The following is a 26,994-nucleotide window of genomic DNA, read 5'->3' as shown; positions in this document are numbered from 1 at the left end:
GAAAGACATACCAGTAATCACAACGGTGGTTGTCTTCCACAAGTTATGATTCATTCCCTTCGCCATGCAGACACCAGAAAGGCTGATGATATATTGTCATATGGACACTTCACACATACTCATAGAGTGATTCCCTGTGCTATAGCCCAATGTCCCTCCTTTCGCTGCTGGGAAGGACCCCAGCCTCGATGGTGTATATAGTAAATTTTACTGCGACTTCTATCAAGATCGTTTACACTTCCTCGTAGGCCCATACCCTTTCTGTTGCGTGCTTTCATTAAGGATACCACCTCAGCCTTGCCTCAAGGTCATCGCTCACGTCTCTTCTCCGACCTTTCCGATGGCAGTTGGCCCATCAACTACTAATGGGGCTACCTAGCAGGCTGGTACCGGGCCAACCAATTACCAATTGCTGGGGTTACTTCCCACTGTGATAAATTCATGTGCATATTATGCAACTTGTTACAAGAAATAGAGGATACTGTATAGAGAAATGGGGGCTGTCAAGAAAGGAAAAGACAGCTAGGCCAGAGCACAATGGTGATGGAGAAGCCCAATATGCTTCCCAGGCGCAGAAGCTCAGTGTGGGGAACTCACACAACAGATGCAGCCTAGCTAAGCGTGCATCGGGCACAAGGGAGGCTCCGAGCAGCCAAAACATTATTCGAAAAATGCGAAAGCGAACCCCTCTAACAGTTTGCGATAGCTTCGACAAACAAGAATCCACCCGTCTGGGCTTGTCTGTGATCATCTGCAATAATGTCCGCAGCGCGCTCTGCGATTGCATAGACTACTGCCTGAGGATGAGACGGCAGGTATATGTGGCTAACACATCGCAGCCCTCCTAAGCAACGTGACCCAAATAAGGTATAAAGAAATTAACGTACGAAAATGCTAGAATCGACGACGCGGAGGCCCTTGAATACCCCTTCACGGTCAAATCAGGGGTTGACACGCCCTTGGTGCTGTTCCAGGCGGAAAGGGAAAGAGTACCTGATAAAAGATAATGAATGAAATCCACCATTCACTATCCCATCAACCAGCACGTACAAGCAGGATGCCGATAGACAACTGAAAAGGTGAAAAAAAGTAAAAATCCAGTATCCCGAATCACAAAACCCGTACCGCAAACGTACCGGTATTGTTGCGAATATAATGTTTAATCTCGTCATCCGTTTTCGCTTTAGCTAATTCGCCAAACTCCTCGATAAAGAAACCCTTGACAGCATCTGCAGCCGCGAACTCCCGTGCGCGCTTAACGGCTATGGAATGATCAGACACTCAGCTTCGCGGACACGACACCGGGTTGAATGCCGTGGAGTGCACTTACAAGCCAGGGCGATGTGAAGATCGATGTCCTCTTTGAAGAGTTCAGGATCGATTAGTGGATCGTCAAAAGGATTGGTTGAGTTCAGTTTTACGCTCCCCTAGAGCTCGGAGACAAGACAGCTGTCACGATAGTCATGAAACTCCCATTTTCGGGACGGGAAACGCGTAGATTCGCGAATCCGTAATTGAAAATATTTCAAAATGCGCTGTGTTTGAACCTGCGGAAGCATCGCCAGCTTTCTCCAAGACGGGATCATCTTCTGGCAAACGGAGGGCCCCAATGACCTGACCGACCGTGTCTGACCAACCACCTAAACGGATAGCTTAGTGTGCGGTGCTGGGGGGCAGCCTGGTCAGAGGTGACCTACCGGTTTTGTTTGTCTCGTACAGTAGCGCTTGTTGTTTAGCCCAGTCGCTCAGAGGTTGACGGAAGAGATCGTCATTTGTTTCGTTGGAATTGACATACCACTTTTTTTTCCCCAAGTGTCAGGAAACGCCTATTTTGTCCAGAAACCAGAGCTCAGGCTTGCAGAACTTACATTATTCAAAATTAGTGGGTGGTCCTGCAAGTTCTTGCCCACTTCAGGGTGGTCTTTAACCACTTTGATACCCAATTTATCGAGGTCCTCTTTTGGACCAACGCCTGAAAGCAGAAGGAGCTTGGCAGAGTTTTATAGATCCAGCAGAAAGGATGACATCTTTGGAAGCCCTGACGATGAACCTTTGGCCTGGAAGTTATGCGGCAATTCACTAAATCATCCCCTGACGTAATCCAAGAAATACTTGCCATTTGGACTTTGGGCAAACTCGACACCAGTGATAACAGGTTCTTCGTCCTCACCCTCGGAGAACAATAACCTGGTAACTTGGGCATTCGTTACTACACGCAGGTTCTCTCGGGCCCCAGCCGCTTCGAGGTAGTTGTTTGCACTACTTCTGACTCCCGTCCCTATGGTTGCAATCGTTCTGCCTATACCGAGAGGCTTCCCAGAATTAACATCTGAGTTCCAACCAAAGTTCGGGTTCTGTTGCGCGGCTGTCGAATACTGGTATGAACATCCATACGACACAAATTTGACCGAGGCGAGGCGTACCTCGTTTAATCCTTTCGTAGATTGAACTTCCGTCATTTGGAGGGGAGAGGAGTATAGGACCTGTGTCTCCATACAGATTGGGATCATAATCTCCAGGGAAGTCACGACCACTGGTGGGAGGCACGAGCGTTTCGGACTACAGTAGTAAAGTCAAACGAGCTTAGTTCCAAACAAAAGCCCGAATCCAACAGGTTCAAACCTTTTGGGAAAATGGGAGGATCTTATTCCATGACCAGCGCTCATCGCCTGTGATATTTGCGATTCGGTCATATTCTTCGAACGACCCACGGGTATAGGTCATGAAGTTTGCCTACATCAAAATATTCAGCATAATCGAGCCCAATGGAAATTGGTAAAAATCGTGCACTCACATTTGTCGACCCGCCAGTTACTTTTCCCCTGAGCACTGAGACGGTTTTGTTGTCGATGAGCCCTGCTTGAGGTACGCTCTGGAATGGCCATATGTACTGTGTAAGACCTGGTTGCGCGGCAAGTATGGGAACACTCCATCCTGGAGAGTTTGGCACCCTATTTGGAAATTGAGAGTACAATTCCCGCCAATACTGGTCAACCTACTGTATACCAGCTTCAAGTACGAGGACGTTGAAATTACGATTCTCCGATAGACGCGTCGCAACGACCGAGCCAGCGTTGCCAGCTATATGTACCATGAACGCTGGGTCCGATTCCGGTAGCATTAAGACATACCTCCTATGATAATGAAATCGTAGAAGGTTTTCAGAACACCGTACGTTGGAGACATGTTGATTCAAGCCGCAGAATGAGGGGTTGTCCGTTTGGGCAACCTCAAATATGAAAGAACGAGGTGTTTTTAACGCCCTGTATTTCTGGCTTCCGTGTGGGAAACGGACAGAAAGCAACTGGATCGAATGGCAGCAAGGTAAGAGGTTCCTGCAGCTGTCATTGGCGGTAGATCTGGATCTGGTTTATTCCCTCGATGCCTCGATCATTGGACCCAATCTCGCCCAATGAACAATACCGGTGCAACGTTTCCGAGAGGCATCAAGCCCCTGCAATTGTCATTGGGCCCCTCATTCCCTTGCTTATCCGCCACATCTTGAACTTCACCGTGGAATCGCTCGGAGAACGAAGTTTCCATCTGATGCCCGTCATTCTGACCCCTTGTCCTCGTGAAAGAACTTTTCGAGGACTGAAGGGACAGTCTGGTATTCCGTTCAACACCATGCATGTTTGTGCCTGCAATGTGGTGATAAGGGTAGGGCAGGAACCCCAGCCTTTACTACATAAAGCAGATGACACTAGGAGTGCCTAGGATTGAAGAAATTTAGTCTGCTCCGTTGCCTCGGTCCTCGGTTTCGGGGATCTGCGGATGTGGCGTCGATTACCGAATCGCATTGGTGGATCCGGTCAACCACTACTCTGATCCTCAGTTATTCCCTCTCCTGTCCCCCCCTTAGCTTAGAAAAATTGGCCAATCATCTTTTTTCGTTGTCCGACGGCGGGTTTCAATCTTTAACATCACTCAGTGCCAATCAACGTCGCAGCCCAACTTTGAACGCGTTGCAAACACCATCTTTCTGCTACTTTCGGAGCAACGCTCGCTCGGCTTTCCCACGGCAATTACTCCACCCCACACGATCCTGACGACGCGCAGTGTTTCGATTGATGAAAGATATTTCTCTAAAGCTCTAGGGTCCCCAGCGCTTGCACCCTGATGCGTAATGAAATTCGTTTTGACCGTCCGTCACCATCAATCCGGCGGATGTTTACAATCCAATTGTAAAATTTTCGTCCGGTCCCGACTTCGATCTCAACAATAGGCCGGTTGCCTAAGTCTTATTGGGGACAAGCTAGCTCCCGCAATCCTTTTTTTTGAAAAAAAAAAAAACTCGTCATCAATGCATTCATATCTGCCGTTCGTTAGGAGGCGAGAGTTGGCAGAAATTGCCAGCCAAAATCATGCTGATACCACGAAAGCATCTTTCGCGAGCGATAAGGCTTGCACTGATGTCAGCCAATGGCTCACACCCAATCATCGAAACTTCATCGATGAACAAGTGTTCCACTCCACACCCAAACTGAATCAGCTCAGCACGACTTTGAGACCCATTTGACTTCGTCTGGACCAGCTAAGACAAATTGAGGGTGGAATGCAATGTGCAACCGTCGATGTTCTGTGCTGCTGCCCCTGTAAATGCACAACCGTCGCACCTGATTCAAGGAACCAGAAAGGCAGTCGATTGCTCTAATTAACTTGCCCTTGCACCCCCATCCACATTGAGCATAAGGCGGTGATGCATGATTAACTATGATATGGAATGCATGCCGCTGTTCTAAGTTGAAGGAGAACTGGGAAGTGACTGCAACCATCACCTCATGAATCGCGATGAGGGGATGGAGGGCCAGAAACAATGCACGGTATATCGGTACGGTGTCGGCGAAATGGAGCGGTAATGGAAGGGAGGTTAATTACCGTGAGAGCTTCTTTGATCATCCCTCCACCTGAACTTTCAAGCACCATGATAGTGATGGAGTCACAGAGGACTTCTTCAGACACGGTGTGGATGAACAGACCAGCATCTGTGGCATGCAATGGACTGCGTTATGGATCTCCCACCTCTTCTCCCTCGCGTTTTCGGTTGGTTCTTTCTTCCATGTCGAGGAGATGATGCAGAAGATCCCCTTCGAATTCTGTGTCAAGACGGTCGACTGCGCTCTCCTGATCAGAAAAGGAATGATTAGCGCAAAAGTCTGTATCCCGAACACGAGCTCTCAGCTTGGCACACTCTACATCCCGACTGCCCTTGCACTCGTGTAATTGTCAATCACTTGACGAATGTTTTGCAACACTGTGGGAAGAAATTGATCAAAAGCGTTAGGCAATCCACCTCGAAGGTCCAAGGTTTGGAGAGCGTACTAATATTGTCACGTCACAGTAGGATTGGAACACGTTTTCTCAAAATGTGTGTCGCATGTTAAGGGTGGCGGCCATTCAGGGCTAATCGAGGAATGATCAACGTCTTCATCACCATCCCTTATGAAGTACACCAAATAGGGACTTTGACTACCCACGACACAAAACCCAATACCATTTGGTCAAATAAAGATAAAGGCGACAGATCTCGTGCGATGTAGTCCATTAGCTGTGAGGGCAGGCATTTGACTTTGGCCGGAAATAGCAAGACGCAAGATTCATCGATGTATGTGTTCAAATGTCTGTAAGAAGCGAAGGAAGTCCAGAACAAAGCTACATATGTGGCTGGTTTCACTAACGTGCTTCTGGCACGATCAATATATGGTTCCTAACGTGAGAGGGAACCGCGCATGCTCAGAGGACATTGTTGAATGCGCTTGTGTCCAATTTGGGGCGGGCACAAGAGCAAGTTGCTCTATCTATTGAACTACATATCTTGGGCACTTGCTGCGATAGGCCGTGCACTCTCGGAAAAACTTTTTCAGTAACAATTCAACAGATTACAACAAGGTGCAAAACAAATGGCGCAACAGGTTTCGATGAATGGTCGATCAGGTCATGTGATCAATCCTATTTAGGAAACTGCAAGTCGATCATCATTTATTTTTTGCCATTTATGGATAATCACATGACCATCACATGACCTGCACGGACATTCATCCAAATTGGGCGCGTCAATGTTTTTACACCTTGCTGTAATTACAAGAACAGGCGAACCTATGGCTGTGTTCTTTTTTTCAGCTGGACCACCGTTTTCTCGCTCTCTGATTGGATTTAAGGTTTTAGCCTTGACCTCGAGTTATGACGGATCCGAGATGGAATTCGATTGACTTTCATCGGTGTTGGAGAGTCTCCTGTGCGTGTTCAGAACAGATCGGCTTTCTTTCGGCTAAGTGGTATGTTTTGACATCGATTTGTTCACGATGAATGCGGCCAAGTTTTTTACCTTCCATCCAACTACTATTGGATTAGTGACACCCGTGCTCATTGACACTTTGACTGTGTTTTCTTTCATTTGACACGTCACGTAACGACCAGGTTATACCTTGGTCGACACACTTACCCAATGATTGCGACGACACAACCCCCTGGAATCGTTCAATGTACAGAGTCTCAACAGTGCATTGAAGCACGTTCTTGCTCTCTCATTGGCTAGCCGGGCACCCAGCGTCATTCCGGTTGTGTTCACTTGTCTCGCATCCGTGGTATATACCTATATCATTCCATGGCTTTAGAGCGCACTTTCAGGGCTTGACATGACCTCACATCAGATGAGAGTCTCGCCCCTCAACGACGACTCAGACAGTCGTAAAAAGGTGGGTACATGGGGTTTCTTTTATCATCATGTTTCACACTCCGCGAAACCTTTGAATTGTGTAGTACTCCGGGAGCGTACAACGTTACGAAGAATGGGCACGGTTTACAAACGGATGTGGAGTGTGTTCGCCATGTTAGACTCAAGGTAGCAGTGCAGAGTGTACAACATTAGCCATGCTGGGCTTGTCGTCGTCAATCAGGATCGATAGTCGCATCATTGCGATGTCGCACTCTAGACAACAGATCAGGTGAAGAGGTTGGAGCGGCATGTGAAGAAGTGCGCATCGATGAGATAGATGACGCATGTGGGCCGGTCAGGAAACTCCGGAGATGAGATAAGCTAGCTGGCTGGATGACTTAAGCGACCGGATCCCAAATCGGTGATGATCTAAGCAAGCAGAACCAAAATGGGTGAGGAAGAGCCCTAAAGGGGCGATGAACTAAGCGAGTGCATCCCAAATGGGAGCTGAAGTAAGCGCCTTCATCCAATGAGAGTGTGTGAGACCTCGCTCCAACCAATCGGCGTTCGCGATTCGTGGAGCGTGTCCGCGCTCTTTATATATAGTAGAAACTCGCAGCTGTCAGGACCAATTCAACTGGCAACCCCGCCGCACCCAATGAATGGGTGATATTGGTTGCATGCAGGCGGTTGCAGTGGAGGCCCTTTGCGGTGGCATCAGGAGAATCAGATTCTCGACGAGAATAATTCTACGATTCTGCCCTGCAATTGTTCTTTGAAGGGTACTCGCTCGCAACCTTCGGAGAACATCCACACAAACATATTTAAGCCAGCCGAGCATGTTGACTGTCCTCACCAAACAGCATGGTCTTCGCTGCACTTCTACAAGTTCTTGCTTACATCGGAGTCATCTCCACCGCCCACTCACCATTGGAGATTAACCAGGCTCTGGTTTTGCAACCCTCTATCCCGAGGGATAACTCTCCAGCGGTTCCGCCAATCCTCCCGAATGAACATTGGGGCTACGTGAACTTCCATTACGAGATGGATCAACCTCATCCTATCGACGCTTCCGAGGGGCGTAGAATTAATGTCAAGACACTCGGGTATGTTTTGGGATACCCATACCCATCGCGCTAGAGTTGCTGAGTGTCTTGGACCCACAGAGGGAACTGGACGAATCCGAATGGATCGCTCCTTGCCAAAGTCCTTCCTGGCATCGGAGGAGACCAAGGGTACATTGATAAGGAAAATGTATTCAGGCTAGGTCGGTCATACTCCTAGTTTTCGTATCCCAAAACATGACTGAGGTTGAAATGTATAGATGTTCGACAGGCCATAGAGTTCGTGAGCGATCGAAAGTACGGTTACGTGCAACTGAATGGCTTCGGAAAAGTCGGTGGTGGCAACAACGTCTTTATGTCAGTCGCACATCTTCATTATCGTCGTAGCTCACTCTGACCCCCGTCCGATCCAGAACGGTTGAGACGAGGTCGGCTGCTAACCTCAAATTCAATAACCGGCTATTATACGCTCTTGGTGTCTTCACCGATGCTGGCGTGTCAGCTACTGTATGGGCGCTGGTAAGTTGGATCGGGATCTCAATCGATCCGCACTTTGCTTATGAGACTGCGCCCAATCCTTTTCTCTGTATAGGGACCGCCTAAGCACGTATGAGTCACGACGTGGTTCAGTGCACCCTTTATAGCTTCCCGTCACAATTTTGGCCGCGTTTTGCCCCTTTGTGCAACCCCTGTAAACTGCTCTTGTAAATATCCATCCGACCTGCATTCACCGAATATACTTGTCTATGGCTGACTGCGTTATCCCTTGTCAGCCAGCCTAGTCAGCCATGAATGAGGTCCCACAGAGGGGCATGCAAATAGGACCTAAAGAGCGTGTTCAGAGAACGAGATTCATACACCCTAACGAGAACTTCGAAAGCTACACATCCGATCCATATACTCGAACCGGGACATTCCTCCTTCTGAGACATTCCAAGCCAACAAAGCTCGGCCCAGACACCATACGCCAACTGTGCTAGTAAAATATGTACAACATATATAACTGTTGGATAAACAAGCTATGACATGCACACTACTTTCCGCATCTCTGTATTCACTTGTGTTCACATCGACAATTACATCTTAAGAGTCTACAGCCATCCCAACTGAGCCATTGCTGTATTGGTGTTCTAAGGTAGCAGCCGTGCATACTAAGTAATCACTCTCCCGGAAAGTTCAGATATAGCAACACGAAGTGCTTGTCGACAGAAGTATGTGCTGTTGGGAATTACCATAGCTGACATAGGCTGGAGTCCTGCCTATAGCTGACAACGCTTATTTTCAATTAGTTTCTTTAACACGGTATTGATGTGAAGTATATGGAAGTACAGTACAATTTTTGGAGTATGCTCAGTTTTTTACTTTGAGACTGAGGTGATACCCTTTTCTTCATGCTTTGTGTTCGTTCATATAACTTACTGTACTTGATTGTGAAAGTTCGTACGTACGGGTAAAGAGTTACAGTTCTCTACTTTGATCGGGCTGAGTTCCTACGTATAGTGAATATTTCGAGCCCAGAGCAATCTCTCCCGACGTGAACCATGGATAGGCAGGTGGCCAGCAACCATGGACTCTACCAATGAAAGGAGTCGGAGTCGAGAAACTTGACAATGGGAAGAACTGCCTTTTGTGGTCTGACCGCGTGGGAGCTATCTTAAGGATCAAAAATTCTGGGAGGTTGTGGAGCCCCAAGATCCCAATTCCACTACTACTGCATCGACACAAACTCAGGCTGCTGCCACCCAAGCTCCTCCTACCGCTACAGCGCAGACCACTGCTCCGGCCCCGACGCCAGCGGAGGCAACAACTTCCACAACGCTCCAGCCAAAATTCGACTCTGACCCCTGGAGAATGGGACAAGAAGAATGCTACCTCTTTCTTACCACCATTACTAGCGAGGTTCCTCAGAAGCCTCTCCCTCTCCATTCCTGCGTATCTGTGGCACACGTCATTTACAATGTGGCGACCATCCTGCGTACGCTGTCTTATTCTTTGTTGCCATTCATATCACCTTGGCAAATGCGAGCTATGCCCGGATAACACTTTGTGACTGGTTTACATTGCTGTGGTTCGTAATGCGGGCATCGCTCTCGCCTTCTCCTCTGGTGTCAATTTGCCGCTCTGCCGCCCGTGAGACTGTTGTGGTTCAAAAAAAATTGGGAGGAGTCTAGCTTGGGCCCGTAGATTTCCGTGAGTGCTGACCTCAGAGTCTCTCGCGTCATTGCTTTTTAATGCCAATGCCAATTACCCCTAATCTCTTCGACAGAGCAGATAAAGCACGCCGATGATGATGTTCTTTTCGATACTTGTTCCGCCGCTCGTTCCGCTACTCCTCCTGCTAAAAGGAAGTGAAAAACTCCGTGGCGATGAATCCAAACCGGGCGTTACTGCAATTGTTCGGCGCTTCGAACAAATCATCTACTCAATCTTTACCAATATCAGTCATGGGAACCTACCAGAGGGAAGCGGAGTGCACGGGCGTCAATGGGGCACAGATGAAGTTTTGTGATAAAACTGGTTTTCTCTGTCACCCACTTGACTTATCTGTTGTCGCGCCATGACGGCGTTGATATCCTTTTCGAAATAGGCCTTCTGTTCCCTGGACCATTTTCGCATTCAAAAGTACTGGCCCGTCGATTATCCTGATTACGTCGCCGATCTGACCACACAAATGCAACGTACGGATGAATTCCTTCTCACTTTCAGCGTAAGTTATCAAAGGCTATGAAGACAGAATTCTCCCTAGCAGAAGCCGGGGTCTCATGGAAGTAAAAGGAGGAAAGCAACCTTGGGGCCAAATTTGTGACATGTTGATACAACTTGCTGATGATGTGGCCAAGGAGAAATCCGCGGACCACAAGATCAACGTATGGTTCACTCGACATTCTCGTGAGTGAAACGGTTTTACGCTATGCAAGGATTCTTTCGTCGGTTGGTCTCGCGTATGCCCGTGCAATCAACAACAAGTGGTAGGAATTCAAAGACATGGCGCGCAAGAAATGCGTCTGGGTAAAGTGCTTACTGGATAAAGTACGTCACAATAACGGGTCTTCCACTGCAACCGAGATCCGCGTTTGGTGGCACAGCGGTATCGCTTCTGTGTTAATTGTATTTGGGGCTTGACCTTGCGTCAGCCGCCAATTGGCAATTCGATGCATCTGTTATAGTAGTCTAAATCAACCGGTAGAGTGATTTGTAGTGCTACTTGTGTCCTGATCACTGCCGTGGACCGGACGTCATATTCTCAGTCAGAAAGGAAATAACCGCCTTGGGTTAATAGGGGACTCAACGAGGGCATCATACGGGTGAGGGAACAATGAATTGTTGAGACGTCCACGGTATCTACGAAGCACAAAATCTGAGGCCAATAAAAAATGCTGACATGATATTAAGACAAGCAGAAGGATAGATGCTGTGGGTATAGGTTTAGTGGGAACAATAAGTCCACTAAGGTCAGAGCCAAACACACCAAAACCAAAAGAGTCGAAGAAATGATAGACAGGGAACGAACAACTTAGTCAGGAAAGCCCACAACAATGGATTGACTATCGGAAGGTTGCTGTCCTGGGCAACACTGATCGTTTACGCACTTCGTGTTCCACCTTTGAACGCATCTTGCGCAACTCGTCCTCCTTGAGTTTAACAGACATTGCGGTTTGCACAATTTGATCAGGATCTGGAGGAAAGATCTCTGCAGGTGGCTGACTTAAATATGCAAGCGCCTCCGCACCTGTGCGGCATCGAGCAGGATTCATGATATAAGGCTGGGCGAAGGATATGATCGCCAGACCTATCCTGAAAAGGATCGGCGCGGCTATAAGTGACGTTTCCATCAATCTTCACTAAATGAAATGCGACGCATAGCTGTGCAACAACTGACTTTCAAATAACATAATCACGTCCCAGGTCCGATTTAAGTGTGAGGAGGGAAGAGTGACAGAAAATAAACTGGGAAACCTGGAGAAGATAGAGCTGTTAGAGAATTTGGGGGATGAGACAATACCGCTCGCACCAATTTCGACAAAGCTCCAGTGGGGAAACTTGGAGTGTATTCTGTTTGGATTAAGGGTAAGAGTCTCATAAATTGAATAGGAAAACTCTCACAAATAACCGAACGGCGATGCTCTTGTCATAGGTGTTAAGCGCTTTCTCGAACAGCAGGGAATCAATTTCCAACAGTCGTGCTACAGATGAGAAATAACCACGGAGATGATTATCCATTAAAGCAACGAATGTCCAAAATGCATCCTCTTCCGGAGTTTGGAGAAGTACATGACCGGCTACCAGGGATAAGCCTGCAAGGCGAACGCGTTAACTACGACAGGGCAAACGACGGTGAAACTCACTGTAATTATACTCCGTGTCTGGCACCATACAAAAATAGGCTTGCAACAAGGACATCAAAGGACCATCGGGATCACACAAGTGAATATGCCCGGAAAAGTGACTGTCAGGGAATAATTAAGATGCATTCACTTCGATCAGCATGCAGGAATGGAATAACCTTTGGATATCCATCCATATCTCATCTGAAGCAGCAACCTTCCCACGCATACAAAGTTTTTCATACAAACCAGGCATCCGACGCCCTTTTGAGTCGGTCAGATACAACCTAATGATTCATTCGAGGCATGAGTAAGAGCGCCATCAAAATAGGTCCTGAAGCTTACCAAACAACACCCCTCACAGAAGCAGGAATGCCATCAAGGACGAGCTTCCGGATCTTCCTGCTCTTCTTCGCTTCCGCACTGGGTGTGCTGTTCATGGCAGACAACCACTTGGACTCGAGCTGCCTGTGCAATTCCCTATACTTTGCATTGACTGGCGAGGTAGCAATCGTGATGGCAGGCTCCCGCGTAGTACTGCTTGAGGATGAAGGCATCAGAGAAGGAGGGAAGGACCCTTGGAAGGGAGACATTGGCGGTGGGGAAGTTGGAGACATGGGAGACAAGCTTGGACTATAGGAGCGCGAACTATCACGATCAATTGTCCCAGAATCTTGAGGAGCGAGGAAGCCTTCACGGTCAACTAGGGGGGATTGTTGATGCATCAGTTCCTGTTCCTCATCTTGGTGTGGAGGTGGATGACGGATAAGAGTTGGCCGTATGAGGGTGAACTCCATGTCATCAACTTCGACAACTTCTTCTTCAGACATGTCATCATCGTCCATCCGACTAGGCCCTTGTTCGGCTCGGCGACGGGATGTGTGTGAGCCGTGGCGCATACCCGACATGGAGAGTTTGGATTGGAGGGATTGCGTGCGTGAATTGTGGGACTTTGGAGACGACGGGTATCCCGAAGACGAGGCCGTTGCAGATGGAAGGGAGCCATCCACGGGATAGATATCATGGTGCTGGGGATGCGGATTCAGTTTGACACCGTAGTCTTCCAGAATATCGTCGCGGTATGAACTTGCCGATTCAGTCTCGATTACATTCAGCTCTGCTGAGGCGGTAGTACTCCGATTTGTTTGCCTCCTGAGGCTCGACACGGATCGTGGTTTATCCAGAGGCCTGTCAGACTGCCCGAAAGCAAGGGCAGTTACTGGAGCTGAAGAAGGGCCCTGGGGCTGCAAAGGGCCTGCCCAGGTTTGTAATGAAGGTGATAACACCGGCTCAGGTCCCTTCGCGTCATCTGAGTCGGCTCGTCTTGCCGTGATATTCAAGGGAGTGGGCTTGGACAGCTTTCTCGGCAACTTTGGTGTCGGGAGAGGCTTAGCGGAAGAGTCGTGGAATGAGGCCGTAGATTTTGAGAAAGTTGCTTCATGCTCCTCAGGCTTTGGTGTGGCGGGTAATGAATGCGAATGATATACGGAATTCGTATGCTCAAAGAATCCAGGGGACAAGCTGCCAATAGGAGAATAGCTACCAACCATTGAATGTGAATTGCGATAAACGAAGACAAGAAAAACACACCTAGGCGTCTCAATTGCAGTAATGATGGCCGAAAAAGAGCGTGAACGAGGCCTGGTCGTTTGGACAGTCGGTGAAAAATCCGTTCTTTCCAGCGGCTTGTCATTAGAGGGCATCGAAGGGGAGGGTTGGAGGTGGGTTATGTGGCGAGGGCTACTCGAAGCAGAACCGAGGGGGGCACTGGACTGGCGTATGATAGGAGACTTATGTGGTGTAACGTCAAACTTGATCGGAACTGGCCCTTCGCTGGAAAGCAAATCCTGAGAAGTACGACCATGAATAGTCCCCGGACCAGGGTGCGGCCCATGCACCTTAGAATGTGCTGCCATAGCGAGGGTATTTAGAAGTGCTCTGTGGCCGGCATTGGCTCCAACACTACCATTCGGATTAGTTGTCGGACGATGAATTGCCGGACCTAATAGAGGAATATTTTCTGGGGCTCTGGGTGCGTATGGGTGAGTAGTGCGGGTCGGTGGAATCGGAAACACCAAGTTATCCACAGAAGTGGTGATGGGGGAGTTGGTATAGGCCAGGAGCGATGGTTCCTCCGCGCCTGGTAACTCATGGCTAGTTTTCACCGTAGAAATTTTCAAATTATTGGGGTTTATGGAGACCTCGCTGGAATTGGGACCGGTTTGCATGCTATGTGTCTGCAGAACGCAACGAGCAGAATATGATCGAGCGGCAGTCTAAAACATAAACAATGCCAAGAAGCGTCCAAAAAAAACCAGCACTATAGTGCAAAAAACGAGTAAACTAGGTCCTCAACGGTGCTGAAGGGGAGAGATTGATTCAGGCATGTCCCAGCAAGGAACCGGGGAAATGGACCTGGGGGGGCGGAAGCTGCCGATTCATATTCAATTGTCACCGCCGGGCATTGCATTGCATCTTCGTACTGGACGGTCCATCGAGGATAACTAAGTGAATCGATCCAAGCGCCCCTCTTCAGCGCAACATCCTACGCAGTGGGGTTATTCGAATATGAGTGACAGCCTTGCTCTCACGAGGACAAATGGACCAGCACTCCCCTCTCGCACCAGGACGAATGTGCCTGCGTTCCTTAACAAACTCTACAGCATGGTCACTGACCCCGAGACTGATGACCTTATCAGATGGGCAGACGAAGGGGAATCTTTCTTGGGTGAGTTTCCCGCCTCCACGATGCACACACAAGACACACCCACTCAGCCGTCAACCATTCACGTATGCTCCTTAGTTCCAAATCATGAGAAGCTTGGTCGTGAAGTCCTACCACGTTTTTTCAAGCATGGGAATTTTGCGTCCTTCGTCCGTCAGCTGAACATGTACGGTTTTCATAAAGTGCCCCAGCTTCAGCAAGGCGTTCTTAAGAATGAGACCGAGACTGAGCTGTGGCAATTCACCGAGCCTAACTTCCAGCGAGATCGACCGGATCTGCTGGAGAACATCCAAAGGAAGAAAGGGCCCTCTGCGAGCAATAACCAAACTCCTATCGATGGCGCAAACGCAGGACCTGGCGGGGACACTGCATTAGGCGCCGTGGGTAATGTTACTGCAAATATCGCTAATGCTGGTCCATTGGCGCTTCAAACGCTTGCGGGAGAGCTTTCCTCAATCAAGATGCATCAAGCAAACATTACTTCGGAACTACAGGCACTTCAAGTTTCGAACCATTCCCTTTGGCAAGAGACTCTGGCAGCCCAGGAACGGCACAAAAAGCAGCAGGATACGATAGAGAGGATTCTCAAGTTCCTTGCCAGCGTGTTTGGGAACCCTTCATCGCATGGCGGCTCATCTCGCTCAGGGGGAGGGAACTCGGGAGCTGTGCATCGCAGCCCAGGGCCTCGCCACAAAGGGCTGTTGATGATTGGCAATAGTCAAACGCCGGCAAGCAAATCGCCCAGTTTTTCGCCACACTTCTCTCAGGACACGGTGAGCCCTGCGTTTTCCGACAGCAGTAAGTTGTTCATCTCCCCTGGGATTAAGGAGCGGTTTTCCTGATGTCCTTCTGTCTTCTTCAGACCGGTTTACTGAAGCGAATAGCCCACTTGACATTGTTGCTAATGATACTGCATCCCCCCCACGTGTGGTGGAAGAGCTCACGTCGCCTTCGACAGAAGGCGTAACACGTCCAGTGACGTCACCGAATCAAGTTGCCCGTCGCACGCCAACTCGAGGACTTAGCACGCCCATCCAACCCCTAACGCCTCAGCCGACTGAGAACACACCAAAAGATGACCCTAATGATAATGATCTCGCTTTCCGTGCTTCCTTGGCCTCCATCCTCAATTCATCTTCATCTCCACAACGCCTTCTCGCCACTCTTTCTCAATTGCCACAATACAATGGCGGAGATTCATCCTTTGGCCAATACCAGCCCTCGTCTCTAGAATATCCTCATGATGATCTCAGTAGTCATGCGCACGACTTCCACACATCCGATTACTTCAACACTTCGTCATCCCCCGTTGAAAATTTCGCTAACCGGTTCATAGAGCCCGGTGACCCTAACAGCGAGCTTTACTACGCAAATGCTAGCGCAAGCCCTGCCCTGAGTGCCGCTACTGACGGTCTTCGAAAAGTATATCAAAATGCCCAAGAAGTCGAAGCCGACGTGGATAACCTCCAGATGAACCTGGAATCATTCATGGAGACGCTGGGTATGAATGCCTCATCATTTGGTGACACCTCACCTCCAAGCATGGATATCTTCACCAACGGCGATATCGAAGCTACTGAGAATGGTGATCCGTTTGCGGTGCCTTTCGACACTGCAGCCCACGTGCCCGCGTCCAATGATTCAACGACACCCACGAAAGGGAGTGTTGATGACGTTCAAGGCGAGGGGAAGGTGCCTTCGGTAGACATTGATTCGTTGTTTGATCAGATCACAACAGCAGCGTCAGAAGGGAGTTCATTCGACAGTTCGCAATATACCGCTCAAGATGCAGAATCAATCGCGCAGCAGGTTGCGATCCTTCCTGAACTTGGAAATGCTCTGCAAGATCCTCCAATTTCCCCTCCACCCAAGGCTACAACTATAGCATCGACCCCCAGCCACCCCCCTTCATCGCCTTCTGCTGTTCATTCTCGATCGCCCCGATTGAAGCGCAAGTCAGACTTGATAGCCCCATCAATAGATGGTTCTCTCAGAGGCCCCAACTTGCCTGAACGGCGTGATCTTGCCCCTCCCTCACCGCTCAAAAAAAACCGCGTGAAACGTAGGAAGATTTGAGGAGGTATTTATGGCGCTCGGAGCATCTTTGTCCCCTGTTTCTGGTAATGCAAGCATGAAAGTTTTTCCACTTGAATGCATATACACGGTACAGCACGCATGCACTATAACTCATTTTCATGTTCTCCCTTGTACCATGACAGTCCACTGATTCCCCTTGTTCTCTCACATGTCGTCGTATCTTATCCCATTCCAATTTCAACCTGGTGTATTCCTGCTAAATTTTTTACATGCGAATATTTGTGTTTATTTGAGCTGTGGTCTACTGATTACCTTTCTTTGTAATAATAGCGGAATACAAAGCGCGAATATACTGTTATCTTCGATTTGTGTAACGCACTCCATCGCTAAATTTCACGCCAGAGCAGTGGTTATCTTCCTAAAAGGATATGTATTTAACAAGAGCGCTATAGAGTCACAACGACCTGGCGGCTCTCTGTAGTCTAAGGAATCGTCCAAATGAGGTTACGTCCGCCGAGTGAATGTGAGGTTTCTTGTGGGCGAACGTCGCACTCCAGAAGCCTTCTTGATGTGCAGCCAAAGCCGTACTCATGTAGTACTCATGTCGCCTTATCCACGTGCACAAGTCGTTGGTTTATCATACCATCGAATGCTCTTCCGGATACTGCGTGCTCATGGCAAGAGAAAGAATCGCCACTAGACTTTGCACTGTACATACGTGAAACATAAATTCCAAAGTAAATGCAAGTCACCGACCGGAACCTTCCGGATTGCTCTGGATTGTTGTAGGAAATCCCCAGATAATTCCAGTAACTCCTTTATTAGGCAGCGCTTGTGTACGGCGCTTGCGGACATTTTGTGTATGTATAAATACGCACGGACGTGGTAAAAATCGTCAGTAAAAGTGGTCGATCGCGAGTTGAAGCCGCTGAGTTAGCGGATTGCCTTATTAGGATTCCCCTCTTACAACACCAGATGTACTGTCATGGGGAGCCAAATCACCGAGCGCGTTTGCATGGTGGAGAGGTGCCGATCGAATGTCTCACTTCCGTATTGAGCAATAGTTGACGGTGTGACGCTCGACTCGCTTCTAGCCATCAGGTGGTGGTGGACCTGATTTATTACCTGCGCCTCGAGATGACATGGGAATCGGCTATCCCGTCGTAGCGTACATCAGAGGACCATCGATACATGAAAGGGCGGAGCTGCTGGTGTGTGATTTCTGAAATATGGTCCTCGCGGTGGTACCTTTTGGGTGCGTTGTCGGTAGACCACTATACTAATAGAGGCTGGGGTAACCTGCCTAGTAGAGCACCAAAGATTGTCTCTATGTTACGGTCGGTTAGCTCACTAGGCGTAGGCCCAATCCAAAATTTTCTTTGTGAGCCACTTTAGACTGTACACGTCAGAGTAATATTCCCGTTATCTGAATCAATAAAGGCCGAATTGGTCGTGTCAGTTGCGTCAATCAAAGATCCACGAATTAAGCCCATATCAAAGCTAGGGGATTGATGCGGCGAACGCGCACATTGTGGTTTTTTGCATAGAAAGCGTTGTGAACGTTGCACTTTCAGGACCGAAATTCGAACCTCCATTCTGATCATGCGTAAAAGCACTTCTCGCTTGTCCGGATGTTTAGGAGTGACGCACTGAGCTGATCAGCTTGGCGCGCTGACTAAGGCGCAAACAGGCTCATAGAGCACTTGCAGTGGCCCCTGAACTCCATTGAGGCGACGAGCGGTGCGTTAGCTTGTGTAACGAAGTGCTGGGTTACTTATTCGGAGGGATGCATGGCAGTGCATCTGATTTTTCACTCCGCCCTACGCCCATTATAGAGTAAACGAGAAGTTCCCAATGATGTATAATCCCTCTGCCTAAATTTTAGCTGTGCACTAGTGAGGAGTTCTGAATCTCTATATTCAGAACGTCATCGACGGGACAACATTCTCTCTCGCTCCGTACCTGACAGGGATCGGCTGATTGAGGATTGATTTGACCTACAACCAAGTCGCGGCAGGACTGATATTCTACATCAATCTTTCCGTGACTAGGAAGGCGCGAATCAGTATGTGAGGACCCCCAACCCCTGAAAGGCGGGGAGCGAGTTTGGTCAACCCATGTCAACTATCAGACTCCAGGAGAGGCGAAAAAATGGTATCCCAAGTCGCGACGGACGGTGATAGTTGTGCGATACAGATTGCTCCCATCACAATTGGATAGCCGGGCACAAATTCCCCATCATCCCAATCAAACTTGTGCTACGATCTTGTATACGGGAGGTTCATCATTCTCCCGACGAAAACTTGCACCAGCGTTCCATGGGACCCTCACGGTTACCCCCATGAGGGGTAAGGCGGTGGTGGTCCAAACAAAGTATGCGACGCAGAGTCCTATGGATGGCAGTATTTTGGACGCTTCTTCCCGAAGAACGCCGGCAAGGGATTGAACGTCTCTTTCTCGCATTCGACTGAGCGTCGAAACCTCAACGATAGTCGCCACTGGGCGGCTAAGAGGCAGAGGAAAGGGAAGCCACCAGCTTCTTGAATTGTGTTGAGAATGGGGCTGCCGAATAGAGCTGGGCCTTTGAGGAGCTGAGTCAATGGAACAACGGTGAACCGGTCCATGGTTTGCTAGAGAGCTCAATCATGCAACTTAATAGGTAATTGGGCCGTAACCATTTACCCCATCCAAAGAGATTCGACACCGTGAGCACCCTCTCGTACCCTCTGCGAGTGCAATGGAAGTCTTGCCGGCACCGGAAATGCCATGTAACATCGTCCCTAGTACACAGATTCATCCTCAGGGGCGTGACCCAACAATCAGAATAGCTACGAGGCGGTGTTATAGGGGGAAAGCTTACCTACGATAACCCCAACACTTCGCCAAGAACTCTCCCCCAAGCTATCGATCCATCCTGAGTCTCTCGAGCAAGAAAATGAAAGATCGTTCATCTACTTTGAACCTTCGATCGATTCGATAGTGATGCTATAGAGTACTACGCGTCTTTGGGCTCAGTGACACTCTCCACCCATGGTCTTGCCCCACCCGATCAGCCATAGGATTCGATACCGACAGCTACCTCAACCACAGCGTCTACCATGTGCCTTGCGCAAAACCAGTGATTTCCTTTTTACTCTCCTAGGGATTCTACGTACCACAAACTCGCGACCAAGAACAGCACTAACTTCATCTCCGGTTGCGCTCTTTAAAGGAGAGTGCTAGCGGTAGCATCTACGGCGATCGGGGTTATCGCTGAGCGGAGATCATCGATCTTTCGCTTGAGATGTCCGCGTATACATGACAGGTAACAACAAGGGGGAGGAACTTTCGGTGTACAAGATGCACGGAGACGCAGAGTGCAAAGGAGGCCTTTTGTTCAGTTATGGAAAGTCGAGCGCCATCGTGAGAATTTGTCAGGTTGAATCCGAACCTTCCACAAATGCAATTGCTAACTGCCAGAACGGACATGTTACGTATCACAGGAGTAGTAGCCCAGAGGAGACCCAAGGTGGTAGGACTTCATGTGTGGGGATGGAACGCAATCTATCATCAATGACAGTCATTTCGGACTAAACAGAGCTGGCTAGCGATGACCGAAGGAATTCCGGCGACTTGGAAGGATCACTATACGCTTCGCGTACTTTCACTGGTTGGATGCTTAGGCTACTCGTGGACATCCACAAGGGAAACGCAACGCAGTTGTTAGTTGGGCCAATCGAAAACACTGCCAGAGTCGTCAGATGCATTGATTACGGCACTTGTGGGGGGGGGGGGTGAGTCTACGCTTGACACCCTGCGAGCTGATCTAGCCACCATGAGATCAGAAGATACACTCAATCGTCCGAGCTCATTAGTTCCTCCAGTTCTCGCTCTTCCTCTTCTGTAATTGTTGCGCTTGGTGGTGTTCTCCTCGATTTATCAAGCTTCAAGGCTGCATCCACTTGGCGCTGATATGTCCCGTTCAGGATATCTTGATGAAGTAAGATTACATCGGCGAGTCTACACAGAGCCATCAAGAACGTGTATGCACATACCCTTAAGGCGCCAGCGGCGAACCATGCAATCCAAACCCGCAGTAACGATCCAAATTTCACTGATTCCCGATTTTCCTTTTGGGGCTTGCTCCCAGAATTCGATCGCGGTAACATCATGAGAATGAGCGTCCAATTCAACAACTTTCTCAATAACGCCGTGTTTCTGATTGACGGAAGTGATGTCCCAAACGAAGATTTTGTCCGCCGACCCTGAGATGAGGTACGGTTCGTCGACGTGAACGAGCGGGAGCGGTAAGACAGCACGGACGAGGGAGGGGTGAGTGATTGTTTTGGGGCTCATGACTTCAACTGTGGGGGAAGGTTCGTCATCCGTACTGCAGTTGCCTTGGATAATAACACTATAATCAGTTGATCCTACGATATCGGTGCCCATTTCAGACGGATAGGCATTTTTGGGCAACTCGCCGTGATGGACTGATTACGGACCTGTCCAGATTTGGCCATTCGATACCACCATGTCATTGATCCCCGTTCTATGGGCTTTATTCTCTCTTACGACATTGCCTCGTATTGAAAGGGCGCCAGAAGCCCTCGTCGAAATATCTAGGGACCAAATTTTAATAACACCCATGCTGTCTGCAGAGTAAAGCCGGAGATTTTCAGTGATCGTTGCGTATTCTTCTTCGGCAGCGAACCGTGGGGCTCCGTCCACGGACAGGCACTCCACGGGTCGTGTGTGGCCTGTGAACGTCCCGACGTGAAGCAGCTGGGATGCGGGGCTGGAAGAAAGCACGGAGAGATCCCTAGTAAAGTCAACCACATCAATAACACCGGATAAAGAATGTGGGTGGTGCGTAGGGCTCACCACATTCGAATGCTTTTGTCCGATGCGCCAGAGGCCACTAAACGCAATGAAGGAATGACGCATATCGATTTCAAGAAATCATCGTGAGCGTCCGTTGTGGATACACATTCCTTAGTCTTTGCGCCAGTTAGATGAGAGAAAGACAGGTCATAGGCCTGCACTGACTTCTGTGTCCCAAATTCTAATTGTCTATTGATTGAATGGATCAGATTATACTGACGCTCAACGAAGGGAAAGAGGCTGACCTTATCCCACGAGCCCGTGATAAGTAGTTCAGACGTCTTCCCACCCCGCTCAACCGTGTAGAATGCAAGGCAAGTAACGGGAGCTGAGTGACCCCGGTAGATTTGTAGCGTTTCCCCTGTCTTAGAATAGTAGCGAATATATGGCGCATAGCTAGGGAAATAGTTGTAATTACCTGAAGATTTATCCTTCTTACGATAGCCGTGCTTTCGGTTGTCCAAGCATCTTGATCACGAACGATCATACGAATAACTTTCCCTTTAACCAAGATAGGATCGCCGACATCTTTCAGAGCATCTGCCTTGATCTCTCGCTCCTACGCATTCCCCGGATCAAGCATGGGCGATCCGTCATGTATGAGTAAGCATCAGCGTTGACAGTTTCTCAACCAAGTTGGAAGCCAATTGAATGACACACATGAGCCTTTCTCAGGTCAGCTTCGGCTTGCAGCAGGGGGGCTCTAAACTTAGACATTGTGACCAGCACGTCCGGGTCGAGTGGCGGGGTAATGGAATAAGCGCCTCACGAATTTAGACTGGAGCGCCCGTCGACATCAACCCATTGAATCGGCAGAATGATGTGTTCGGCCAACTCCGCACTAAGAAGTTCACGTGATCACATCTTGTAATTCGAGAAGTGCTTGGTGATGGGATTTGGAGTTTCCTCTTCCAATACTGGCGATTTGATGCGAACTTATTTCACTGTGGAACACCGATTTGTTCCCCCCTTCCGGCACCCTAGGCGGCTCAAATGGTATATAGATATGATTCCCCTTCGCTGATTAGGAGCTTCAGCCAAGCGGTCTGCTGTTCTCCTTTGCGTCCTCCGCCAATGTTCACAACGGGTTTCGGGGGATCGAGACTAGCTCTATGGCTTATCCTATCGGCGCTATCAGCATTTGCGCAGTTCGTAGGTGTCGGAATGCTATCATATCATTAGTAGAGTAATAAATCACTTGTGGCAGAGCAACGTGGTATGTACCCCTGGTTGGGACTGGGTGAGTGCTGATCATCTCGTTTCTGTCGCAACGTGGTAATGTTTGTCCCGTCTCATAACCAGGCCAACAACACTCTACGGTGCTACGCGAACGTTTCATTGAATCCGATCAAGGTGTACTGATGGACTCCCGTCGTGAAGACAGAATCCCTGCCTGGTCGCTGCCTACCTCCAGTCTGTCTGCTCCGGTACATGTAAGTCGAATAACACAACCCAGCTGCCACTTCCTCATCCCGTCCCAGCGTATAACGTTCTTCCTCTACCCACCGGCCATCATTATATCGGACCAACCGGCGATCCTTCCACACAGAATGCTTGTAAGTTGCCCAATATGCTCGCCCCCGTGAAGTGCTGTGCATTGATGGTTTGCAGGTAGCTGTAGTTCGGTCGTGTACACACTATTCTCCGCTTGTGGGCAATGTCAGAGACGGGAGACCATAACTTATTCGGCCTGGACATTGTTTTGTGCTTCACATCCCATCCCTCCCGGAGTGTAAGCTGTGTCATCATTCCGGGCGATGGCCCTGCTGATGTCGCGCCTTCATCAGCTACAACGAAACGATACCCGAAGGAACAGCCGTACCGGCTTGGGCTTTCATAAATCCCAAACGGCATAACGATACATTTAACGCCACCATCGCTAAGCTCGTAGGAGGTGAGATTTTTGGCTCGTCATACAATGTGTTGCGGGTCAATTCAAGGCACCCTAGATAAGCCTGAGCGAACACCACCGATGACGACTAGCATTTCCACACTGAACACTAGCACCCAGAGAAGTTCCGGTACCCATATCGGCCCCATAGCCGGAGGAGTCGTTGGTGGTATCATCGTGCTGGCCCTTCTTGCCTCGTTTGCGATTTGGCTGTTGAAAAAGCACCAGCAAGATACAGGAACTGATGGTGCGAGTGGACACGCGGAGGACGAGAAAGATCGGCCGCCTAGTTTGGTACTTCCAAGTTTTCCTCCGCCAGATGGGACAAAGTATCAAGACGTATACCATGGGAGTGCAGTTGTAGAAAGTGGGATGGGTCAACATAGCAATGATCCTTACGCAGTGTATCGTGGCATTTCTTCCATTAGCAAGTGCGTGTTTCTTTCAGTACGCCTACCCTGTGATCTCACCGTCGTCGTTTTTAGTCGTGCCGATCATCCATTCCCTCCTGAGTTTCCCTCAACTCCGCCGACGAATGCACAATCCACTGTTCCACTGGTACCGATACCGAACGCCCCACAAGCACTGATACCGGACACTCCCCAGGTCCCCCAGAATCCAGAACCAAATGAATCCCATCGACCAGCCCACGACCAACGATCTGATCGTGTGGAGCCGCCGCGTAATCCATCATACGTGCGACCTCTCCCTCGTCCCGGGGCCCTGAAAACGAACGCCGGGAATCAGTCGGGAGCGCAGTGATCCTGCCCATTTTCTCCTCATTGTCATATTGTATTCAGCGCAAGGCATTGTTGGATTGTGGAAGGGCAAATCACCGCAAGTCAATCACACTCCTTTCACTCGTCAATTGCTCGAACGACAGGATCAATGTTGTTATGTGATTGTTACCCTGACCCAGTCGGGAGGGCTAACGTTATTCGCTCAGGTGCAAGTGCAGGATCAATTGGGATGTGTACATGGATTTTCTGAAGTCTTAACATCTGTGCGGCTGCATAGGCCATGGATGGCCGCAATTAAGACAGTGCTTCGACTTCACAATTGAACCTACCGTGTGCTCCTGTATGACTGCAAGGTCAGGGTGTAGCAGTCCCTGGTCCCAGCAACCCCTGGATAATAAAACCAACATTTGCTTCTATCTGGATAACCCGCGACGCAATGCCTATGCAGGCAACCTCAAGTGGGGCTGGACCGTTTACATGTAGTGTTATCGCCCGGCGCTGCTCTTTCCCACATAAACCAAATCGCGCGATCTCCCGTTTCTATGCATTGGTGGCTGACCAGATGCGAATCTTGCCAACTATGATATATCGGGCTTGCTTTCATCACCGGCCAGAGCGATCCCAGTAAGGAAATTCCGATTGCGGATATCAGGAAGGTGGCGTCGTAATAACTCACGCCGTGCCCCATTCTTCTGTCAATTCGCGCGTTGAGAACAGAATATTGGATTCTTAATATTTGAGGCCGGGACGTTGTGTATTACCATGTGATCCATTCGGCTCCCATCGGCTCACTGTAGCTCAAACTTCCTCTTCTCACTGGACCTACAAAGATTCTCCAGCTAGCCTACAAGTACGTCGCCTTATTCAACCATTCGAGTTCTGGAATCGACAATAACGCCTTCCATCAGTGCGGTTAGACCTATCCTCTGGATCCTTCGAGTTGGCACCGCTTCCTCCCACCTCCAATTTCTTTCTCGCACAGTGACGGTCGCCAACCGTCCTCATGACGATCGTTGCACCTCACCTGTCGCCCTCTTGGTGGACGTCGCTGTCCGTCACCATCTTGATCCTGAACTTCTTGGCTCCATCGGAAGCGCAGAATGTAAGCTGGCAACGTGTAATTTGCAACGGTTGCACTCTTTCTTCATTAAGCCTCACCCCTCTGCAGACGAACGTCACCTGCGGACCCGATTGGGATTGGGTGAGTGGAAAGCGGTGATGGGATTAGGTACCGACCTTTTGCTGACGGTTTCCTTCCTCGTCGCTGTGATTCTTTCCTTGTTGGGTGCACTTTGTTGCTCAAATCCCTCATCGTACATCTCGCGCTCACCCGGATCACATTGTTCATAGGCGCAGAATAGCAAAGGGTATGTTGCATTGAGTCTTGATATTTTAGGTAGAACAGCTCCTCACCCCGCTCGGCTCTCACTTTCAACAGACAGAACCCATGTCTAGTGGCGGCATATCTGATGGAAATGTGCTATTACCCCACAAGTGCGTTATGATTCATCTACCACGCACTGAGACAGGACGACATTAAATTTGATAAGCGTATTCCGTGAATCCCCTCGCCAACGGCACGCACTACATAGGCCCAACCGGTGACGCGTCGACTCAAAATGAGTGTACGTGCACGTCTGCCATACCCAGAGCCAACAAATCAACTAAACTTCCGTTTTTCTAGGTGTGTGTTCCACTCCTGTGTATCAACTCATGTCTGCCTGCGGTGCATGCCAAGGTCGGTTGTTTGTTGGGTCGGTAGCTGCTCTTGCCTTCAATTCCTGGATGCTCATACTCACGTATCTCAGTTGGCAAGAATGGAAGTTCTACTGTCCAAGTTACGGGTTTGGCGCTGGCCAGTTTCCAAAGGCGGTTCCTGTTGGCACGGCCGTTCAGTACTGGGCCCAAATTGACCCCGCAATATGGGGCGATAACTTCAACGCTGATCGTGCCAAAGCTATTGGAGGTATAGTACTCTGGTTCACTCCTGAGATTGCATGATGCGATGAGACTGTCCGGATGAAAGATGAACCTGAGTTGACGTCATCAAACTCTACTCTGACCTCTACCTCATCTTTCTCTACATCGTCTTCATCCGCCCGTCCCACAACGACCGTAAGCCACACAGGAAGTTACGGTTCTGGCTCTTCGAATGTAGGCGCCATTGCCGGAGGCGTCATTGGAGGTGTCGTCGGCCTCGGACTCATCGCTGCGGTCGTCTATATCTTCCTCCAGCGCAATCGAAGAATGGGTTCCCAGTCAGACGAGTCGACGCGGGTGGTTCCGGACTCGGAGAATGGCAAGGCGGGGGGCAAGACCGTATCTCTGGCGAACAATAGTCTAGGGATGACTGCCGGGAATGGGAGTTATGTGCAACAGAGTATTGAAATTGTAACTCCGATGAAACTATACGAGTCAGTCCACGCTTTTCTTTTTATTCCATGCGGACTGATTGTGATATGATTATGGCGATTTCATTTCGTCACCCGTAGTCCGAACGATCCATCGACTTTCCCCAAGACGCCTGGACCAGCAGGCGCGTCTGGGCTTTCGCATTCGGCCACGGTGAATTATGGTGCCCACTCTCGCCTGCCTTCTGACGGAAGTAACGGAGGTTATTCTGGTATGCCGGAGATTTGAAGGTCTTGACGTTAGCGGGGAAGTCAGACTGTCCTTGCAGGGTGGACACGAGTCCAA

At 49.3% G+C, this 26,994-nt stretch overlaps 11 protein-coding genes across 11 annotated transcripts; 8 read left to right on the top strand and 3 right to left on the bottom strand.

Moving 5' to 3' along the window:
* Positions 1-689: 689 nt before the first annotated feature.
* EI90DRAFT_3125115 (uncharacterized protein) lies at positions 690-3,186 on the bottom strand (the record flags this gene model as incomplete). Its single annotated transcript, XM_039063790.1, has 15 exons — positions 690-825; positions 888-993; positions 1,051-1,071; positions 1,137-1,262; positions 1,331-1,427; positions 1,486-1,640; positions 1,698-1,797; positions 1,869-1,988; positions 2,051-2,057; positions 2,113-2,365; positions 2,424-2,559; positions 2,623-2,733; positions 2,795-2,951; positions 3,000-3,081; positions 3,132-3,186. The coding sequence occupies 15 exons, from the start codon at positions 3,184-3,186 to the stop codon at positions 690-692; spliced, it is 1,662 nt and encodes a 553-aa protein (XP_038915188.1).
* A 1,538-nt stretch (positions 3,187-4,724) lies between these two features.
* On the top strand, positions 4,725-5,108 carry EI90DRAFT_3062237 (uncharacterized protein; the record flags this gene model as incomplete). Its single annotated transcript, XM_039060621.1, has 1 exon — positions 4,725-5,108. A coding segment is annotated over exon 1 (249 nt), but the record flags the coding sequence as incomplete, so codon positions are not given.
* Positions 5,109-7,267: 2,159 nt separating this feature from the next.
* EI90DRAFT_3155254 (uncharacterized protein) lies at positions 7,268-8,472 on the top strand. The gene is made up of 5 exons (XM_039065986.1): positions 7,268-7,761; positions 7,822-7,922; positions 7,980-8,076; positions 8,133-8,238; positions 8,312-8,472. Exons 1-5 carry the CDS (start codon positions 7,520-7,522, stop codon positions 8,330-8,332), a joined length of 567 nt encoding a protein of 188 aa, XP_038915186.1. The 5' UTR covers positions 7,268-7,519; the 3' UTR covers positions 8,333-8,472.
* Positions 8,473-9,050: 578 nt separating this feature from the next.
* Positions 9,051-9,886, top strand: EI90DRAFT_1354595 (uncharacterized protein). Its single transcript, XM_039051724.1, has one exon. The coding sequence runs from the start codon at positions 9,299-9,301 to the stop codon at positions 9,767-9,769; it is 471 nt and encodes a 156-aa protein (XP_038915185.1). The 5' UTR covers positions 9,051-9,298; the 3' UTR covers positions 9,770-9,886.
* On the top strand, positions 9,787-10,670 carry EI90DRAFT_1354592 (uncharacterized protein). Its single transcript, XM_039051723.1, has 4 exons — positions 9,787-9,909; positions 9,986-10,219; positions 10,307-10,397; positions 10,454-10,670. Exons 2-4 carry the CDS (start codon positions 10,004-10,006, stop codon positions 10,489-10,491), a joined length of 345 nt encoding a protein of 114 aa, XP_038915184.1. The 5' UTR covers positions 9,787-9,909; positions 9,986-10,003; the 3' UTR covers positions 10,492-10,670.
* Positions 10,671-11,264: 594 nt separating this feature from the next.
* On the bottom strand, positions 11,265-12,601 carry EI90DRAFT_2923431 (rab-GTPase-TBC domain-containing protein; the record flags this gene model as incomplete). Its single annotated transcript, XM_039054816.1, has 7 exons — positions 11,265-11,533; positions 11,600-11,667; positions 11,723-11,772; positions 11,824-12,014; positions 12,066-12,166; positions 12,224-12,331; positions 12,390-12,601. 7 exons carry the CDS (start codon positions 12,599-12,601, stop codon positions 11,265-11,267), a joined length of 999 nt encoding a protein of 332 aa, XP_038915183.1.
* A 1,890-nt stretch (positions 12,602-14,491) lies between these two features.
* On the top strand, positions 14,492-15,753 carry EI90DRAFT_1354544 (uncharacterized protein). The gene is made up of 3 exons (XM_039051722.1): positions 14,492-14,772; positions 14,848-15,542; positions 15,654-15,753. Exons 1-3 carry the CDS (start codon positions 14,613-14,615, stop codon positions 15,660-15,662), a joined length of 864 nt encoding a protein of 287 aa, XP_038915182.1. The 5' UTR covers positions 14,492-14,612; the 3' UTR covers positions 15,663-15,753.
* Positions 15,754-20,456: 4,703 nt separating this feature from the next.
* On the bottom strand, positions 20,457-22,510 carry EI90DRAFT_1354288 (WD40-repeat-containing domain protein). The gene is made up of 8 exons (XM_039051721.1): positions 22,327-22,510; positions 22,085-22,222; positions 21,912-22,031; positions 21,832-21,855; positions 21,667-21,782; positions 21,288-21,604; positions 20,841-21,215; positions 20,457-20,776 (listed from the first exon to the last, which is right to left on the bottom strand). Exons 1-8 carry the CDS (start codon positions 22,381-22,383, stop codon positions 20,640-20,642), a joined length of 1,284 nt encoding a protein of 427 aa, XP_038915181.1. The 5' UTR covers positions 22,384-22,510; the 3' UTR covers positions 20,457-20,639.
* Position 22,511: 1 nt separating this feature from the next.
* On the top strand, positions 22,512-24,554 carry EI90DRAFT_1354275 (uncharacterized protein). Its single transcript, XM_039051720.1, has 10 exons — positions 22,512-22,818; positions 22,874-22,906; positions 22,969-22,985; positions 23,047-23,099; positions 23,148-23,222; positions 23,278-23,398; positions 23,454-23,560; positions 23,607-23,988; positions 24,043-24,447; positions 24,504-24,554. The coding sequence occupies exons 1-9, from the start codon at positions 22,660-22,662 to the stop codon at positions 24,317-24,319; spliced, it is 1,224 nt and encodes a 407-aa protein (XP_038915180.1). The 5' UTR covers positions 22,512-22,659; the 3' UTR covers positions 24,320-24,447; positions 24,504-24,554.
* A 578-nt stretch (positions 24,555-25,132) lies between these two features.
* On the top strand, positions 25,133-26,641 carry EI90DRAFT_1353804 (uncharacterized protein). The gene is made up of 9 exons (XM_039051719.1): positions 25,133-25,147; positions 25,215-25,399; positions 25,466-25,498; positions 25,648-25,664; positions 25,736-25,791; positions 25,890-25,922; positions 25,982-26,051; positions 26,106-26,451; positions 26,533-26,641. Exons 2-8 carry the CDS (start codon positions 25,301-25,303, stop codon positions 26,296-26,298), a joined length of 501 nt encoding a protein of 166 aa, XP_038915179.1. The 5' UTR covers positions 25,133-25,147; positions 25,215-25,300; the 3' UTR covers positions 26,299-26,451; positions 26,533-26,641.
* EI90DRAFT_3062210 (uncharacterized protein) lies at positions 26,105-26,972 on the top strand. The gene is made up of 3 exons (XM_039060620.1): positions 26,105-26,263; positions 26,324-26,711; positions 26,790-26,972. The coding sequence occupies exons 2-3, from the start codon at positions 26,545-26,547 to the stop codon at positions 26,935-26,937; spliced, it is 315 nt and encodes a 104-aa protein (XP_038915178.1). The 5' UTR covers positions 26,105-26,263; positions 26,324-26,544; the 3' UTR covers positions 26,938-26,972.
* The last annotated feature ends 22 nt before the right edge of the window (positions 26,973-26,994 follow it).

The sequence above is a fragment of the Cantharellus anzutake genome (assembly GCF_015039405.1).
Source record: "Cantharellus anzutake strain C23 chromosome Unknown EI90scaffold_30, whole genome shotgun sequence".
NCBI lineage: Eukaryota > Fungi > Basidiomycota > Agaricomycetes > Cantharellales > Hydnaceae > Cantharellus > Cantharellus anzutake.
This window is presented reverse-complemented; position numbering and strand designations above follow the sequence as displayed.

Excerpts from the sequence above, each read along its gene's own strand:
- EI90DRAFT_1354595 (XM_039051724.1), top strand. The coding sequence starts at position 9,299 with ATGAAAGGAGTCGGAGTCGAGAAACTTGACAATGGGAAGAACTGCCTT.
- EI90DRAFT_1354288 (XM_039051721.1), bottom strand. The coding sequence starts at position 22,383 with ATGTCTAAGTTTAGAGCCCCCCTGCTGCAAGCCGAAGCTGACCTGAGA. Across the intron at positions 22,223-22,326 it reads CTGACCTGAGAAAGGCTCAT|CGAGAGATCAAGGCAGATGC; the intron begins GTGTGTCATTCA and ends AATGCGTAGGAG. Across the intron at positions 21,783-21,831 it reads TTAGAATTTGGGACACAGAA|ACTAAGGAATGTGTATCCAC; the intron begins GTCAGTGCAGGC and ends ACTGGCGCAAAG.
- EI90DRAFT_3062210 (XM_039060620.1), top strand. The coding sequence starts at position 26,545 with ATGGGTTCCCAGTCAGACGAGTCGACGCGGGTGGTTCCGGACTCGGAG. Across the intron at positions 26,712-26,789 it reads ACTCCGATGAAACTATACGA|TCCGAACGATCCATCGACTT; the intron begins GTCAGTCCACGC and ends CGTCACCCGTAG.
- EI90DRAFT_1353804 (XM_039051719.1), top strand. The coding sequence starts at position 25,301 with ATGACGATCGTTGCACCTCACCTGTCGCCCTCTTGGTGGACGTCGCTG. Across the intron at positions 25,792-25,889 it reads AATGTGCTATTACCCCACAA|GCCCAACCGGTGACGCGTCG; the intron begins GTGCGTTATGAT and ends CGCACTACATAG. Across the intron at positions 25,923-25,981 it reads CGCGTCGACTCAAAATGAGT|GTGTGTGTTCCACTCCTGTG; the intron begins GTACGTGCACGT and ends CCGTTTTTCTAG.
- EI90DRAFT_3155254 (XM_039065986.1), top strand. The coding sequence starts at position 7,520 with ATGGTCTTCGCTGCACTTCTACAAGTTCTTGCTTACATCGGAGTCATC. Across the intron at positions 8,077-8,132 it reads GGTGGCAACAACGTCTTTAT|AACGGTTGAGACGAGGTCGG; the intron begins GTCAGTCGCACA and ends CGTCCGATCCAG. Across the intron at positions 8,239-8,311 it reads CAGCTACTGTATGGGCGCTG|GGACCGCCTAAGCACGTATG; the intron begins GTAAGTTGGATC and ends TTCTCTGTATAG.
- EI90DRAFT_1354592 (XM_039051723.1), top strand. The coding sequence starts at position 10,004 with ATGATGATGTTCTTTTCGATACTTGTTCCGCCGCTCGTTCCGCTACTC. Across the intron at positions 10,220-10,306 it reads GTCAATGGGGCACAGATGAA|GCCTTCTGTTCCCTGGACCA; the intron begins GTTTTGTGATAA and ends TTTTCGAAATAG. Across the intron at positions 10,398-10,453 it reads TCTGACCACACAAATGCAAC|AATTCTCCCTAGCAGAAGCC; the intron begins GTACGGATGAAT and ends CTATGAAGACAG.
- EI90DRAFT_1354544 (XM_039051722.1), top strand. The coding sequence starts at position 14,613 with ATGAGTGACAGCCTTGCTCTCACGAGGACAAATGGACCAGCACTCCCC. Across the intron at positions 14,773-14,847 it reads CGAAGGGGAATCTTTCTTGG|TTCCAAATCATGAGAAGCTT; the intron begins GTGAGTTTCCCG and ends TATGCTCCTTAG.
- EI90DRAFT_1354275 (XM_039051720.1), top strand. The coding sequence starts at position 22,660 with ATGGTATATAGATATGATTCCCCTTCGCTGATTAGGAGCTTCAGCCAA. Across the intron at positions 23,399-23,453 it reads CATCCCATCCCTCCCGGAGT|CTACAACGAAACGATACCCG; the intron begins GTAAGCTGTGTC and ends CGCCTTCATCAG. Across the intron at positions 23,989-24,042 it reads GGCATTTCTTCCATTAGCAA|TCGTGCCGATCATCCATTCC; the intron begins GTGCGTGTTTCT and ends CGTCGTTTTTAG.